Source organism: Corvus hawaiiensis, chromosome 15 (assembly GCF_020740725.1).
Source record: "Corvus hawaiiensis isolate bCorHaw1 chromosome 15, bCorHaw1.pri.cur, whole genome shotgun sequence".
In the NCBI taxonomy this organism is placed as follows: domain Eukaryota; kingdom Metazoa; phylum Chordata; class Aves; order Passeriformes; family Corvidae; genus Corvus; species Corvus hawaiiensis.
This window is the reverse complement of record NC_063227.1, coordinates 20,493,693-20,509,162: the sequence shown is the minus strand read 5'-3', so window position 1 is coordinate 20,509,162 and position 15,470 is coordinate 20,493,693. Positions and strand designations below refer to the sequence as shown.

Below are 15,470 nucleotides of genomic sequence, written 5' to 3'. Positions count from 1 at the left end.
GGCTGCAGGTCCATGATGCTTCACTTCTACCTCCACAGCCAGGAAGAAGAATTGCTGGTGAGCTGCACGTGGTTTGAACAATGGTGACAGCAGCCTGTGGGCTACAGGCACAAAATCTCATCAGCAGGGCAAGGGAAGAGGGATTTCTGCCAGGAGATAGGGAGCACATCTAAATCCTGAGATGGACAAAGAACAGTGCAACACCTGGTGAAAAACGAGCCGCAAAGCCGTTTCCCTGAATTGGCAGACACATATACACAGAAAAAGCACGGAAAGAAATCCTAGTTACCTCTTTCATCTTCCTTCATAACCTGCAGTGTAAGTACCTCTTAAGAAACTAAGGCAGAGAAGTGCTTTGAAAAGGTGAACACAGCATCTACTACTTCAGCAGAATCTTCTTTTGAAGCTGTGGCAGTTTGCTCATGTTTGCCTGTGCTCTAAACCTTTTGCACATTGTTCTTAGAGCCAAACATGGACTACATTATTTTGTGTTGCAAAGCACGGACACCCATAAACACTGAAAAGAAAATATATGGAGAGAGAACAATGGGTTCTTTAAAGGCATCTTTCATCTTAAACCCGAGAGTTTAAAGTCAATTCCAGCTGTCTTGGATTGCCTCTTGCTTGTATAGAGCCTGTAAATAAAGTGTTAATTCAGAACCCCTAGCTGTGATCAGTAATGGATCACATTTGGTGTTGCACCAAGCTCCAGAGTACTGTCTAAGCCCCAGGGCACTGGGATTTTAGGTGCTGCTTTGTACACATGTTTATCTTTTTGTGACTATTTTGCCTGATGGAGGGGACGGCCACTCCTCCAGTAAATGTTTTCATTTTACACTCCTTTACCCTGTTCCCCTTTCTACAGTTGCAATGTGATGCTTCAGTAGAGCAAGGCTTTGCAAATTTGGCTCAATGAGACACAGAGCAAACAGCTTTTCAGAGAGCTTCGACTCAGCTGTCAGAAGGGGCAGTTTGGTCTCAGTGCAAGCAGTACTCACATTCCAAACTGCATTAGAGAAAAGCTGCTGGGTTTTTATGCATTTTTATTATCAGTTCCAGATTAGAAATCGGATGCTAATTTTTTCTTAAAGCCTGTGTTTGGAGTAGAGCTTATTTTCTAAAACAAAACCAGGATTGTGATGTTTTTCTCCCACTAGCTTGCTCTTTTTTTTGGTTTGCTTTTTTTCCTCTTCCTGGCTTTACTCCAAGGACCTTTTCTGCTTTTTGTTACACTCTCAAGATGAAGCACTGGATGGTTACAGCAGTGCTGGTAGCACTGGTACAGGTTTCTCAGAGTTTCCCTGCCTTATACCACCGAGGGTGGTGGAGGCTGTTAAGGGAAGGAGATAGTTGTGGAAAATGTGATTTGGCGTTCTGCTCTGAGCCTAAGGACTGTCCAGCCGGGACTGTGCTGGATCGCTGTGGCTGCTGCCTGGAATGTGGGAATGTGGAAGGTCAGATCTGCGACTTGGACCAGGGCAATCATTTTTATGGGCAATGTGGGGATCACCTTGAGTGCAGGTTGGATGCTGATGAAGCAAGGTTTGGGGAAGTCCCTGAACCCCAGTGTGTGTGCAAATCTCAGGAGAGCATCTGTGGACCTGAAGGGAAAACCTATGAAAACATCTGTCAATTCAACAAGGCTTATGCTGGGAAAAGAAACATCAGCATGAAACATAAAGGGCCATGTGAATCAGGTAATGTGTACAGAGGCACTTTGTACTAAACTAAAACTAAACTAAAAAAAGAGCTGATTCTTATCTTCAGATGTGTTACTAGCTACTCCAGTCTAGCTTCATTAAACTAATACTTTTTGTTAAAATTACCATTATTCTGTTATAATACTACTTAGCGCTAAACATGTGGTTCATCATCTGGTACTTAACCTCATACGTTATAAGCCTCTATATTAGACGAGTGGATTAAATCTCATGGTGACTAATAAGCCATCTATCTACAGACTGGGTCTGTTCTGAATAACCAGAGTATGATTTCTTTTCTACAGAAGTTGTATGTGTATTTGGGTATCAGTAAACAGATAGGATAGTCTGGGAGGAATGGGCAAATTATTATTATTATAAGAGGACTGACCTAATTGTAAAGTGGTGATAGTAAAGCAGATCTCATTTATATATATATATATATATATATAATCAATATGTATACATCTATCGTATGTATACACACAGGTACATGTATGTGTGTGTGTGTGTTTATATGGATGCATGTGTGTAACCACTTGTGAGGATACATGGTAAGCAGTGAAGCAGGGGCAATAGAAGGAGATGGGGTTTAATTAACAGCTCTGTTCTTTTTACCAAAAAGGTCCAAAATAATCCAATTCAGAATCATCATAAAATCTATCTAACCCATGAAATACAAATCCAAATATTAGAACAGAATCAAGCTGAAACAATTTCCCTAAAGGACTCTTACAGTGAACAGTTGTCTCTGCTGATTGTTAGTGGAAAGATTCTTAGGTGGGCTTACAGGGAACTCCTGCTTCCTGCTCATATGCTGTTCCCATTCTTTGCATTACTACAAGTCATTACTCATGGGCATCTTTCACTTAAGAGACAACTAAAATGAAGATGTGAAGAGGCTTTTGTTTGTTTCTGAATGAGAAGTTACTGTGATTTTTTAAGTTAATCAAATATTTTCTCAAATTAAGTAACTAGAAGAGGTCTGTGGGTCACAAATGGGTCACAGTTCTGGGAATCTGAAATTGCAGCTCTGGCAAAGGATTACATATAGGAGTAACTCGGGTACATTTTACCCACTCCTCTCTAGCAGTTTTAGACTGTATGCTGTGGTTTTATATTGAATGAACAATGAATATTGAACACTTAAAAGGAAAAGTGATGAACAGCTAATATCAGGCTTCTTTCCTCTTTCTCTAGCTGCAAGAGAAAGATCCTTTAAAGAATCCTTTATTTGCTATCAGGATATTAAGCTGTGAAATGAGGCTCGTCAGGGAAGGGACATGCACGCCAGCCTGCAGGACAACTGAAAGCCTGTTAGCCTTGGGAAGGTGTCTTTGTTTGGGATTAAGTAGCCGTTGTTCTTGTGGCATAACCACTCCAGCAAGATTTCGGCCAGAAATGCCACTCCCTTAGCGAGTGCCGGTAACTTCGCAGCACCGGCAGCTGCTCAGGCACACAGGCTTAAAGCAGTGGTCCCTCTAATTAATTTAACAGAAGTGGCCGAGTACGAGAGCCTTTTTAATTTGGAAGTACTACCACTCTTAATTGCTGGTGTCATCCAGCAGGCCCCCAGTCGCCCCGAGACGCATCACACTGCTGCTCCTCAAGCAGGAGGAAGGAGCTTAGCAGCTCTGCTCTGCATCCAGGCATCACCCCCAGCGCTTTCCCGCTGCTATCCTGGCTCCCCAGAAAAGCCGAAGCCTCTCTCCAGGAGTGCAGAGAATTATCCTAACCTGTCAGCTTACTGAATTGCACAGAAGCCTCCGGAAAGCTCACGGCCGTGTCGGTGCTGCGCAGAGTTTAGTTAAGAAAGAGGCTGTGGCGGAGTAAAGTGCCCGGCTGGAGCATGTCCGAGCTGGGCAGAGCCCTGGAGCCTGGACAGGGCGCTGGGCTGGTAGCGACAGGGGTCACAAACGCCCTTCTCCTCTCCCCGAGCTGCCGCTCCCCGCGCTGGCTCGGAAGCTTCAGAGCCCGGCCGGAGCCCGGGCCGCTGGGCGAGCCCGGGGCTCGGAGGGGCACAGCGGGGCTCGGAGGGGCACAGCGGGGCTCGGAGGGGCTGCAGCAGGGCTCAGAGGGGCGCAGCGGGGCTCAGAGGGGCTGCAGCGGGGCTCGGAGGGGCTCGGAGGGGCTCAGAGGGGCTGCAGCGGGGCTCGGAGGGGCTGCAGCGGGGCTCGGAGGGGCACAGCGGGGCTCAGAGGGGCACAGCGGGGCTCGGAGGGGCTCGGAGGGGCACAGCGGGGCTCGGAGGGGCTGCAGCGGGGCTTGGAAGGGCAAAGCGGGGCTCGGAGGGGCACAGCGGGGCTCGGAGGGGCTCGGAGGGGCTCGGAGGGGCACAGCGGGGCTCGGAGGGGCACAGCGGGGCTTGGAAGGGCAAAGCGGGGCTCGGAGGGGCAAAGCGGGGCTCGGAGGGGCTCGGAGGGGCTGCAGCGGGGCTCAGAGGGGCACAGAGGGGCTCGGAGGGGCACAGCGGGGCTCCGAGGGGCTCGGAGGGGCGCAGCGGGGCTCGGAGGGGCGCAGCGGGCACGGCTGTCCCGGGAGCCGCCGGCCCGGCCCCGCCCGCAGCAGCCCGGGCTGACGGCACCGCGCTCCAGCCCGGCCGCTCCGGGCGCAGCTGGTGACAAAGGCACCAGGGAACTTGGCTCTGAGAGCAGCGAGCGCTGCAGCACGGGCTGTCCTGACTCCAATTTGCATGCGAAACAAACACTGAGCACTGTGAGGTTTTGGTACCGCGCTATAAATATAACCTTCACTCAGCTCAAAGTACTTTGTTTTTTTCTTCTTCAAAGCATCTGCTGTTTCCTCTTGATGCCAAATGGATTAATTGTATACAGCAATCAATGAATAAATAACAATAAACTCCTTTCATCAGAGGAGTACAGCCTTTCATCTTTCTTCTCTTGCCAGAAAAAGGAGAAGAAAAAGGCCTAGCTAGCTAAAGAAACACGGAAAAAATCCTTGCTTTTCCTGAAAGCTAGTCCTGATCAGTTTATCCAATAATTTAACAAAGTTACTAAGTACATTGATTATATACAGATTCTCCACACTTAAACCATCCCCATTCACATTCAAATATTTCTCGTTGATAATATAATGAACTAGCAAAACAATCCAGCAGTGATTATATTTAGCTGTATCACATGATTTATTTTAAATGTAAATTTTGGACTAAAAACAAATAACCAAACCACAAAATTTTCTGCCATTTCCATCTAGACAGACATAGATTAGAAAAATTAATAATATACAATATGAGAAAAAAAATCCTATTAATTATGTAATTAATTGGTCTGGAGTGATATTGGGTTGATTGTGAAAGGTAGAACAGTATTTTGACTTCTCCTGGCTTCTGGTTTACATCCTCTGTAACACATAGGGATAATTCATGACTGACTGGAAAAGATGCAGCTCCTGCCCATTCAGCTCCGGACACTGGGACATCAGAACATTTTCCATAGCTATCAACAAAAATTTACCTACTCCAGGAATCAAAATGACAAGTTATCATAACAGTAAAGCTCTGTTTCTAATCAGTTATGCAAACAGATATGAATAGGAGAATTTGTCTGAACACAAAACCTGAAACACTCAAAAATAAAGTTTATAAACTTCTGTTTAAATTGTAGAACATTACTTCAATTTTCTTCCACAAAACAGAGCAAAATGCTGTTGTGAGACTTGCAGTGTTTTATTTCTGGAGGCACTTCAAGTTTGAGTGGATAGTGAATACTGGTGGTGTGTTCAGATTCAGAAAGGGCAGTTTGGTTCGATCAGAACTCCTGCCTGCTGTGAGTTTGGTCTCGGGTGATGCCAGTCCTGGTCAGCCCTGGACTCAGACCATGCCCAGGCATTTCCGAGCTGTCTGCTGGATTCTCCTCACAGTTAATGGCAAGAGGGGTATTTCCAGTGTGGAATTCATCCTGGTGTATTGTAGGCAGTGCTGGACAGCTGTAATGAGGATTTGTAATTCAGACCTTTGTGTCCTCCAGGCTCCAGATATGTTCCCATGGGTGGCCTCGCTGGGCTGAGCCATGGCTGGGGACAGTGACATAGGCAGGACCCAGTCCTTGGCCACACATCAGTGTTGTCAGGGGATCCACAGGACACCTGAGTTAACAGCACAACAAAAATACTCACCAGGCAACATCTGCCTATTTGAAAAGTTTTTTAATACTGTCTCTATGTGGCAACAATTCAAAGAACTCCTGTGAGTCAGTGTGGACATTTGGTTTCTTTTGTACATTTTAGGCTTAACTACAGTGGATGTATCATTAAAAGGAGTGCAGTTTCAATTAATTTTAAGATTTAAAAGTATGTTTTAATATCAGACCCTCTGTGATCAGTTCATAGGCAAAAAAAAAAAAAAAAAAAAAAAGCTCATCCAAGATATTCAGTTAATGCTGATTTGAATACAGGATTTTTGAAATAATAGATTCTGAATGTATAGTTCTCATGAAAGAAAAAGCATTTAAGGATTTAAGTTTCCTAGTTTGAAAAAATCTTACTTTTGACAAGTAGCAACATTATTTAATGAGGCATTTATAAATGGGAAAAAATATAGTTTTCTGTGTCATTTGTTTGTAATTAATTTTAATCAGTATGCATTTAATATTTGCTGCACAGACACCAATCCTGAAAAACTGAAAAATGTGTTATAAATTATTGCTTGAAAACAGAGAACAGGCTGTCACAATTTCAAATGCCAAAGCATAAATGATGCACCTAGGTATTGATTCAAATATTGCAAGTAAAAATACATTAATTATTTACTTTAAGTTTCTGTTTCCAAGCATCTGGGATCTGCACCAAAAAAAAAAAAAAAAAAAAAAATCATTAATTAAATACATGCCTAATGGCTCAGAAAATGCATTCTTTTTTGAGCGTCAATCTGGAAATAGATAGAAAACAGATTTTCATAGCCAAAACATTTCTTGTTGTCGACAAATAGATCAGGGGGAAAAAAGCAGAGATCTCCAAAACAGGAAATCTTTGCTAGCAGTAAATCCACTATTTTTGTCTGTGTCGCCGAACATCATCATTCCCTGTTAACACAGGAGATGAGCAGTACACTCCCGCACGCCCAGAGAGGGATGTGCCCCGCGATCAGGTGTGAAGGCACCGGGGGATGGATGGGCTGTGAAGGCACCGGGGGATGGATGGGCTGTGAAGGCACCGCGGGATGGATGGGCTGTGAAAGCACCGCGGGATGGGCTGTGAAGGCACCGAGGGATGGGCTGTGAAGGCACCGAGGGATGGATGGGCTGTGAAGGCACCGAGGGATGGGCTGTGAAGGCACCGGGGGATGGATGGGCTGTGAAGGCACCGGGGGATGGATGGGCTGTGAAAGCACCGCGGGATGGGCTGTGAAGGCACCGGGGGATGGGCTGTGAAGGCACCGAGGGATGGGCTGTGAAGGCACCGCGGGATGGATGGGCTGTGAAGGCACCGAGGGATGGATGGGCTGTGAAGGCACCGAGGGATGGGCTGTGAAGGCACCGGGGGATGGATGGGCTGTGAAGGCACCGAGGGATGGGCTGAGAAGGCACCGGGGGATGGATGGGCTGAGAAGGCACCGAGGGATGGGCTGTGAAGGCACCGAGGGATGGATGGGCTGTGAAAGCACCGCGGGATGGATGGGCTGTGAAAGCACCGAGGGATGGGCTGTGAAGGCACCGCGGGATGGATGGGCTGTGAAGGCACCGAGGGATGGATGGGCTGTGAAGGCACCGAGGGATGGGCTGTGAAGGCACCGCGGGATGGATGGGCTGTGAAAGCACCGGGGGATGGATGGGCTGTGAAGGCACCGAGGGATGGGCTGTGAAGGCACCGAGGGATGGGCTGTGAAGGCACCGCGGGATGGATGGGCTGTGAAAGCACCGCGGGATGGATGGGCTGTGAAGGCACCGGGGGATGGATGGGCTGTGAAGGCACCGGGGGATGGATGGGCTGTGAAGGCACCGAGGGATGGGCTGTGAAGGCACCGGGGGATGGATGGGCTGTGAAGGCACCGAGGGATGGGCTGTGAAGGCACCGAGGGATGGGCTGTGAAGGCACCGGGGGATGGATGGGCTGTGAAGGCACCGGGGGATGGATGGGCTGTGAAGGCACCGGGGGATGGATGGGCTGTGAAGGCACCGAGGGATGGGCTGTGAAGGCACCGGGGGATGGATGGGCTGTGAAGGCACCGGGGGATGGATGGGCTGTGAAGGCACCGAGGGATGGATGGGCTGTGAAGGCACCGGGGGATGGATGGGCTGTGAAAGCACCGGGGGATGGATGGGCTGTGAAGGCACCGGGGGATGGATGGGCTGTGAAAGCACCGCGGGATGGATGGGCTGAGAAGGCACTGGGGGATGGATGGGCTGTGAAGGCTCCAGTGCCTCCAAGCCCCCGGGCTGGCTCCCTCTCGTGGCTGCCGGCAGCTTTTGCTTCGGGAAAAGGGAAAAAGGAGAACGCTGAGGTGATCAATAAACACTGGAGGGGGTAACGGTAAGAGAACACGAGGAAACAAGAACGTGGAAACGTTAACAGGTATAATAAGTAGAACATGAAACCTCATAGAAATAATTGGATTTCAATCCCTTTCATTCCTAACACGAATATTGAATGACATCAGTAGCAATTGAGGATAAATGTAAAATGCATTACAACTGTTATTCTGTAACTTGTGACTTCCATGGGTATCAGTGCAGGACAATGGTTTAGCAGCTTCAAGGCAAAGATGTACTCAGAAAACAAACCTGACAAGCCAGCAACGACAGTATTTTAGCTTTTAGCTAACCAAAATGTAACACATTCAGAGCTATCATACAGTCAAATCACTCTGTGACTTGTGTGCCACAGAATTTCTTGTGCTTTCCTCTGAAGCCCAGGTCGGGTACTGGCACCTCTGTTGGGGGACCCTGAGCCTCGTCCACGATGACGGCTCATGGGGCAAAATTAAGCCCTTAATTTCAGCTCAGGTTCCAAGATCCCCTGCAAGGGGAACAACAGACTTGAATAATAATTTTTAGAAAGCACAGACACAAGGTTTTCTGAGATGTAAAAGATGTTTGGAATCACGTGGCTCTTCACAGTGTGTGAGAGGCAAAAGGCGAATGCAATCTGACGGTATCATGCGAAGCAGGGATTGACGTTACTTGCTTCTATGTTTGTGTTCTTTTGTCCACTGTCTTCTAAAGCACCGCTGTCTGTTCTTTGCAGCTCCTGTTATTTCTATGCCACCTCAGGATGCCCAGAATTACACTGGCAATGATGTCATTTTTGGCTGTGAGGTGTCAGCCTATCCTATGCCACAGCTTGAATGGAAAAAAAAGGGGAATAAAATGTTTCTGCCAGGAGATGACACCCACGTCTCAGTTCAGGTAAAACTTGAATTTACTATTGCATAGGGTTTGTGAAGAGGAGCAGGTGCTTAATCTGGGCTGCTGCAGGGAAAGAAAAGATGGAAGAATTTCTTTATGTAGGTCTGATACTGAAAAAACTGAGCTGAAAGAAGGAACATTCTGGGAAGGATGGCTGTTTGCAGCACTTCTACTACTCTTGATGCAGGAAGCTCAATTCTGACAGGTATTTAAAGTTCCCCTTTGCAAGATGCTGTTCCTGGAGACCTGTTATTTGGGTTCTGTCCCTGAGGCATTCACCAGGAAAGCAAAGAATCTTATTCATTTTATGGAAGCCATGGTGCTTTAATCTAAGGGGAAAGAGTAGAATGGCATTAGTAGGGGCTTCAAGCACATCCAGAAATAGGCTGAAAGTTTGAGCTGAAATCAAATAAATCAAAATGTTAACTCTTTTAAATGGAAATAAAATTCTGAGGAGATGAGTAAATGATGCCAGCTGTCCAGGCAGCCTGCAGGAAGGCTGAAGCCTTTGCTAAGGCCTTCTGCAAGACTTCTCCAATGGACAGAGAACATGAGCAGAGACCATGCAGTGAAATGCATGGCAAATTTCTGGATACAGCCCAAAACCAGCCAGATCCAGTGGACATGGAGCACAAAATGAACAAAAAGGTAGGGAGAATAAACACAGAAAAAGCTAATTAAAGTGCCAAAAATACCAAAGTACTAAAAGTCTAAGTTATTTAGAAGCTTTTCCAGAGGAAACATGAACATAGGTGGGATTAGTGGACTAACAGTTGCTGAGTGACAATGATGCAAGGAGCCACATGCAAACACTGGTAACCTCAGAGGCCAAGCTGACTCCCTGTTCACCCATGCTCTCAGCACGAGAGCATCTCTGTTAACATCTCTTAAGGTGTTCGAGTTATTTGTTTGGAAAAGAAAGCTCACCCCTTTAGGAGGCTTTAGTCCAAGCCAGTTGAAACTGATTGTCATGAAGTGTGAAAGTTCCCATGGAATGTCATGCCAATCCATAAAACCTGGCTGCTGAGTGTCAGCTTGGTCAGGCCCCCTTGGCACTAACAGCCCACCCAGACTCACTCCCCGTCTCATCCTAAAGAAATTGCTGAGCTTGAGCATAGGTGGCAATGCTTTGAAGGAGCAGCAACTGGTTCAGGGACAAGAGATAGGAGGAGCTCTGGAAACAGCGGCATGAAGAGGAACAGAAATGAGAGCACTGCGCAGGGCAATGAAGCTGAAAGGGCAGAGATGGGAAAGCAGGAACTCAGAGGTGCAGAGCAGTAGGAAGGTAAAACATAGAGCAGCAGGAATAAGCAGAATCAAAGCCTGTTTGCATTAAAAAAAAGCAAAGGTTTTAATGATATTTAATCCATCCACAATTATTTTGATAAATATCATGGTGTCTCCTAGCTACTTAATTTCAACCATTTCTTTCCTTCTCAAAGGAAAGAGGTGGGCCTCAGAAGTATGGTGTGACAGGCTGGCTGCAGATTCAAGGCCTCAAAAAATCAGATGAAGGCATTTACATCTGCCACACCAAAAATAAGTATGGTGCAACATATGCCTCTGCAAGACTGAAAGTCATTGATGGTAATTTTTTTTTATTTGAATGTAAAAAATATAAAAATGAATACAAGCAGAATGCAAAGGATGGGGTCAGAATGCAAATGAAGCATAGGGCAAATTACCCAAAGCTGCCTGTATTTTTACTCTTCTGAGTGCTTTTATTTTACTGTACCCCCTAACGGGTTTATATAGTAATATTTTGCTGTGAATTATACCAGCTTCCAGAAAACAGAAAACCGTGGGTTGGAGCCATACAGCTGAGACACATTATTCCACTGTCCTTATCCTAGAGAAGTCCTTTGATGTTAGTAGGACCCAGACCAACAGCTGGTGTAACTGAGGGAGTCTTTGAACCGTGGCAGGTCTGCTTAGCTGTTTATTTTTCAAAAAACTAGGAAGGAAACCGTTGTTATTCCTTAATGAGAGTGGTTCAAAAGATGTAAGAAATAGCTTTGCAGTTGTTTTGCATTGTGCCCAGACCTGCAGAATAATATCCTTCCTCTATGGAGAACTATTTTTCCTGGCAAATCCAGGATAAAGATGCATTGTCATATTTACCTCCTGGTCTAGAGGAGTTTGTCACTCACCTCATTTCTACAAGGGGCTTTTAAAGCTTCATTTTCTCTGGCAATATTTGCAGATGCACAGCAGCTGCAGAGGACCGATGTCATAGCTTACTAGTATTAGGAATTAAATGCATTTTCAACATGTCCTCAGCGCAGGAAAGATGTGGACATGTTAGAGTGGGCCCAGAGAAGGCCATGAAGATGCTCCAAGTGCTGGAGCACCTCTGCTCTGGAGACAGGCTGAGCAAGCTGCTGGTGTTAAGCCTGGGGAAGAGAAGGCTCTGGGGAGATCCCAGAGCCCCTTCCAATCCTTAAAGTGGGCTTACTAGAAGGAGGGAGAGGGACTTTTTATACAGGCGGATAGTGGTTGGGCAAGGGAGAATAGTTTTGAACTAAAATGGGAGAGATTTAGATTGGATGTTAGGAAGAAATTCTTTACTCAGAGCGTGGTGAAGCACTGACACAGGTTTGTTAAAGAAGCTGTGACTGCCCCATCCCTGAACTGTCCAAGGCCAGGCTGGACGGGGCTTGGAGAAACCTGGGATAGTGGAAGTGTCCCTGCCCATGGCAGGGGGGTGGAACAAGATGATCTTTAAGGTCCATTTCAAACCAATCTATTCTGGGATTCCATGATTCTATATAGAAATTTGACCTTCAGTGGTATGAGGTCAAACCATTGGATAAAACCCCTGTCCTTTTCATAAATAACAAGGATTCAGAAACTCTGAGCTTGCTGTACAAATCCAAACCCATGCCTTCCTCTTTATTCCTATCTTCAACTAATTTAATCTGGATTCTATTACATCTTGCAGACCCATCTCCTGCATTTGCATTTACTGCTGGCAGCAGAAGCGCAAGCTACAGCATTGAATATGAGGAGTATTATGACAATTCTGATGAGGAAGATGATGAAGAATATGAGTCTGGGGACTACGATAATGAAAACAATTCTGAATAATAGTTTTTATACATCTATTGTCCAAATCCTTTCACACCGTTATATTTACCAGTAGTCTCTGTTCTGTAAATGGCTCCTCTGATAACACACACACTCACTTGTGTATCCCCCTTCCTGAAATGCAGCTTTGGATGAAGTACACCATGCTACTTACCAGAAATAAGAACAGTTGTAACACCATATATTTAGACTATTAAATAAAATTCCTCAACATGCACCTTTCTAGTAAGTATGCCAAAGGGATCAAATTTTATATTAATTTTTAACTTACCTTATAATTTCTTTCACACATTCTAATTTGTCTACAAAAAATGTCAATAGTTCAACAAAACTTTTACTTTGAATCAATTTTCTTTTTGTCTGTAAAGTACTGAGAAATATCAAGAGATTTTTCACATGGCAACAAGCCTAAGTAAGTATGGAGGTTGCAACATAGTCTTTAATCTCTTTAGTTCATGTTTTCTCATAAGTTTCAGCAGGATTTTTCTTCTCATTTGAAATTTTCCATGGTGAGTCTCATCAAAAGTGAATTATCTGTCTTTTGGAGGATGATTTTGTTTACTTTTAATAGATACATGAAGCAATCACGGTCTAAAGCCAGTAAGTGCTGCTTTACTGTCAATACTCAAAAATAGCCAGAAGAGATTCTTTGTGCGTTCAAACATTTGAGCACATCTTGGACTCCTTCTTCTAACAGCTCCTGCATTACTCCTCACAGCGCTGGCTCCTTCCCACCAGCCTGGGAGTGGTTCAGGGTTTGGGATCATAATTTTCCCCCTGAATGGGATGCTGGTTGGTGGGCATTTCTGCAGTTTAAAGGCGGCAGCTGCTCTGTAACTCAGTGCATGCCCTTCAAACACACAGAGATTGCACTCCAGAGCCAGGATCTATCCTTTGTCTGGGGCTGTGCACGAGCTGTCCCTATCCCCAACCCATCAGCAGTGCCAAGCTGCTGAAAGGGCAGAAAACCACCAGAACACATGCACCTTGTGCAAACTGATCCATGAACCAGACAGCAAAGGAGATGGAGCCAAAAACACACTTCCAAGGGTTGAGTGAGCACCCTGAGAAATTTCTCCAATTGCTTTTGTTAACTAATTACATGAAGGCTGGCTCGGCATTAATGGGAAATGGAAAACACCAACCCTCCTGCACTTACACCTCTGTTCCCATTGGCTGAGGACAGATGAATAGCAGTAAAATACTGAACGACATTAGGGACTAAGGAAGCAGAAGTTCAGGCATCTGCAGGGAAAGCCTTCGTGTCCTCAGCCTCCTTGGGCCAAGGCACAGGCCCAGGCAGTGGTCCCTGCACACACCAAGGTGGCTGTGAGCTGAGTTCCTGGTGACAGGGAAGCTTTACGGGCAATTTTACTGTACCCATACACACACTGTGTAGAATTTTTAATGCGTATACAGTACATCACAAATTCTTCTTTTAATGTGCTATTTGTGCCTTTTTTTGCTATTAGAAAGATTTTTCTTTTCAATTTGAATTACATTAAGAAATTGGCTATAGACTGTGTTTGCCCTGAGGTATTATTGACCTCTGTCCAGCAAACAACCAAAGAATAATTTATTTCATTTCAGGCTTCATGGGGTATTGTCAGCTTCTGAGAAGAAAGTGTGTCATTGTGTTATTGAAAATGATTAATTAGTTTTAATTAGGAATAGGAAATGGCTTCATTTTTAACTACTGGTTTTGTTTGTATGGACTCTTCCTGGTCTTCTTAGTGATGTGTTAATAACCTTTTTTGCTTATCCACTATATATTAAATTAAACATAAAATTATCTGATAGAAATCACTGATTATTTTTTATGGAACTATTTAATATGCAGACCTATACTCAAGATCAATTGTGATCTGCATAGCAAATTAATGAATTAGATTACTAAAGTAATCACTAAGTGGTGGCAATATATATTGGCATAGTATAGTACACAGCACAGAAAATAATCTTGAAATCATTAGCCATAGAAAGAAATTAGAATTCTTCAGGGCCTTTTGTTGCTGTTAATGTAAAATGAAAAACAGAAGGAAAAGAATGTTTGAATGAGAAAATGTGCAGCAGAACTCTAGCAAATACCAGTTTGTGAGTGTTTAGCCTGATGGAGTATGTCTGTTTAAGAAAAGCTCACATTCCCAGAACAAAGAATTCTAAATTAAATATGTTGCATTTCTCTCCGTATGTATTTTTTATATATATTTAAGTTCTTGTAAATTATCAGCCATTCCTTTCAGTAAGAAAACTGCATTTTAGGAAAAATCCCAGAGTTATGCAAAAAAAAAAAAAAGGAACACTGACACCTTGAACAATTCCTAGTTTCTTTTTTGTGGGAGGGGACAAAACCATCTGGTTTTGTTTATATACTTAAACAAGCATTTAATGTTAAATTTTAAAAAGCATGAAGGAGATTCAGTCCTCTCTGAGCTGCGTGGCAAACAAATGGATCTCATTGTGAATGCATTGCCTGTAGCAACAGATCTGTTCACGTAACCCAAAGGAACAGCAATTCAAGAAGAGAGGTTTATTCCATCTAGAAGGAAATGAGCCAGAGTTGAGCTGAAAACTATGCATTAGTCCTGGTACTGTATTTTCCAAGGCAGACCTAAACCCTCCTTTAATTGAGCTTCCACAGAAGACTGTAAGAATTTTGTTGCAAGTCTGAAATTCATGGCACAGCTTCCTCCTGCCACACAAGCATCTTCACTGTGCCATTTCCCCCTCCCACGTAAGGGAATTGTATAGAAGTTGCTACAGAAATTACACTACTTAATGCAGTAGGTCCTTTGGGCGAGGACCCTGACACAGGCTGGGGTGCTTTCACAATCTAACATTATTACTTGCTGTGTTCAAGTTTTGTCAGGTATTAGTCTAGGAATCCATTAATTCTTTAGCTGGACCAGTTTTTTTCCCCTTAAAATAACCAGGATATAGTTGAAAGGAATCAGATATAGAAAGGCAATTTTCTGCATTCCAGAGATTAAAATGATTCAAGTGATGGTTAAATGAGGTGCAATGCCAGGGGTGCCCTGTGCAGCTGAGCACAGTGTGCGCTCCGTGCCTGCCCCGTGGCACAGCTTTGTGCTCTCCCCTTCTGTCCGTGCTCAGCCGTCACCACGGACAGGAGACCCAGGCCAGGGGGACAGATGTTTCTGGCCAGGAACAAACACTCTCCAGGCAAGCTGGAAATTGGCTCATTCTGCAGAAACTCCAGCTCTCACTCACACTTAGGTACATGCTCTATCCACAGACTTTGCTCGTGAACTATTTATTTATTTGTTTGTTTATTAACCCCATTTCCATAATTTTGCTT

General features: G+C 44.8%; 1 protein-coding gene across 1 annotated transcript; it reads left to right on the top strand.

Moving 5' to 3' along the window:
* Positions 1-735: 735 nt before the first annotated feature.
* Positions 736-14,341, top strand: LOC125333548 (kazal-type serine protease inhibitor domain-containing protein 1-like). The gene is made up of 4 exons (XM_048319490.1): positions 736-1,697; positions 8,904-9,064; positions 10,507-10,651; positions 12,006-14,341. The coding sequence occupies exons 1-4, from the start codon at positions 1,241-1,243 to the stop codon at positions 12,149-12,151; spliced, it is 909 nt and encodes a 302-aa protein (XP_048175447.1). The 5' UTR covers positions 736-1,240; the 3' UTR covers positions 12,152-14,341.
* The last annotated feature ends 1,129 nt before the right edge of the window (positions 14,342-15,470 follow it).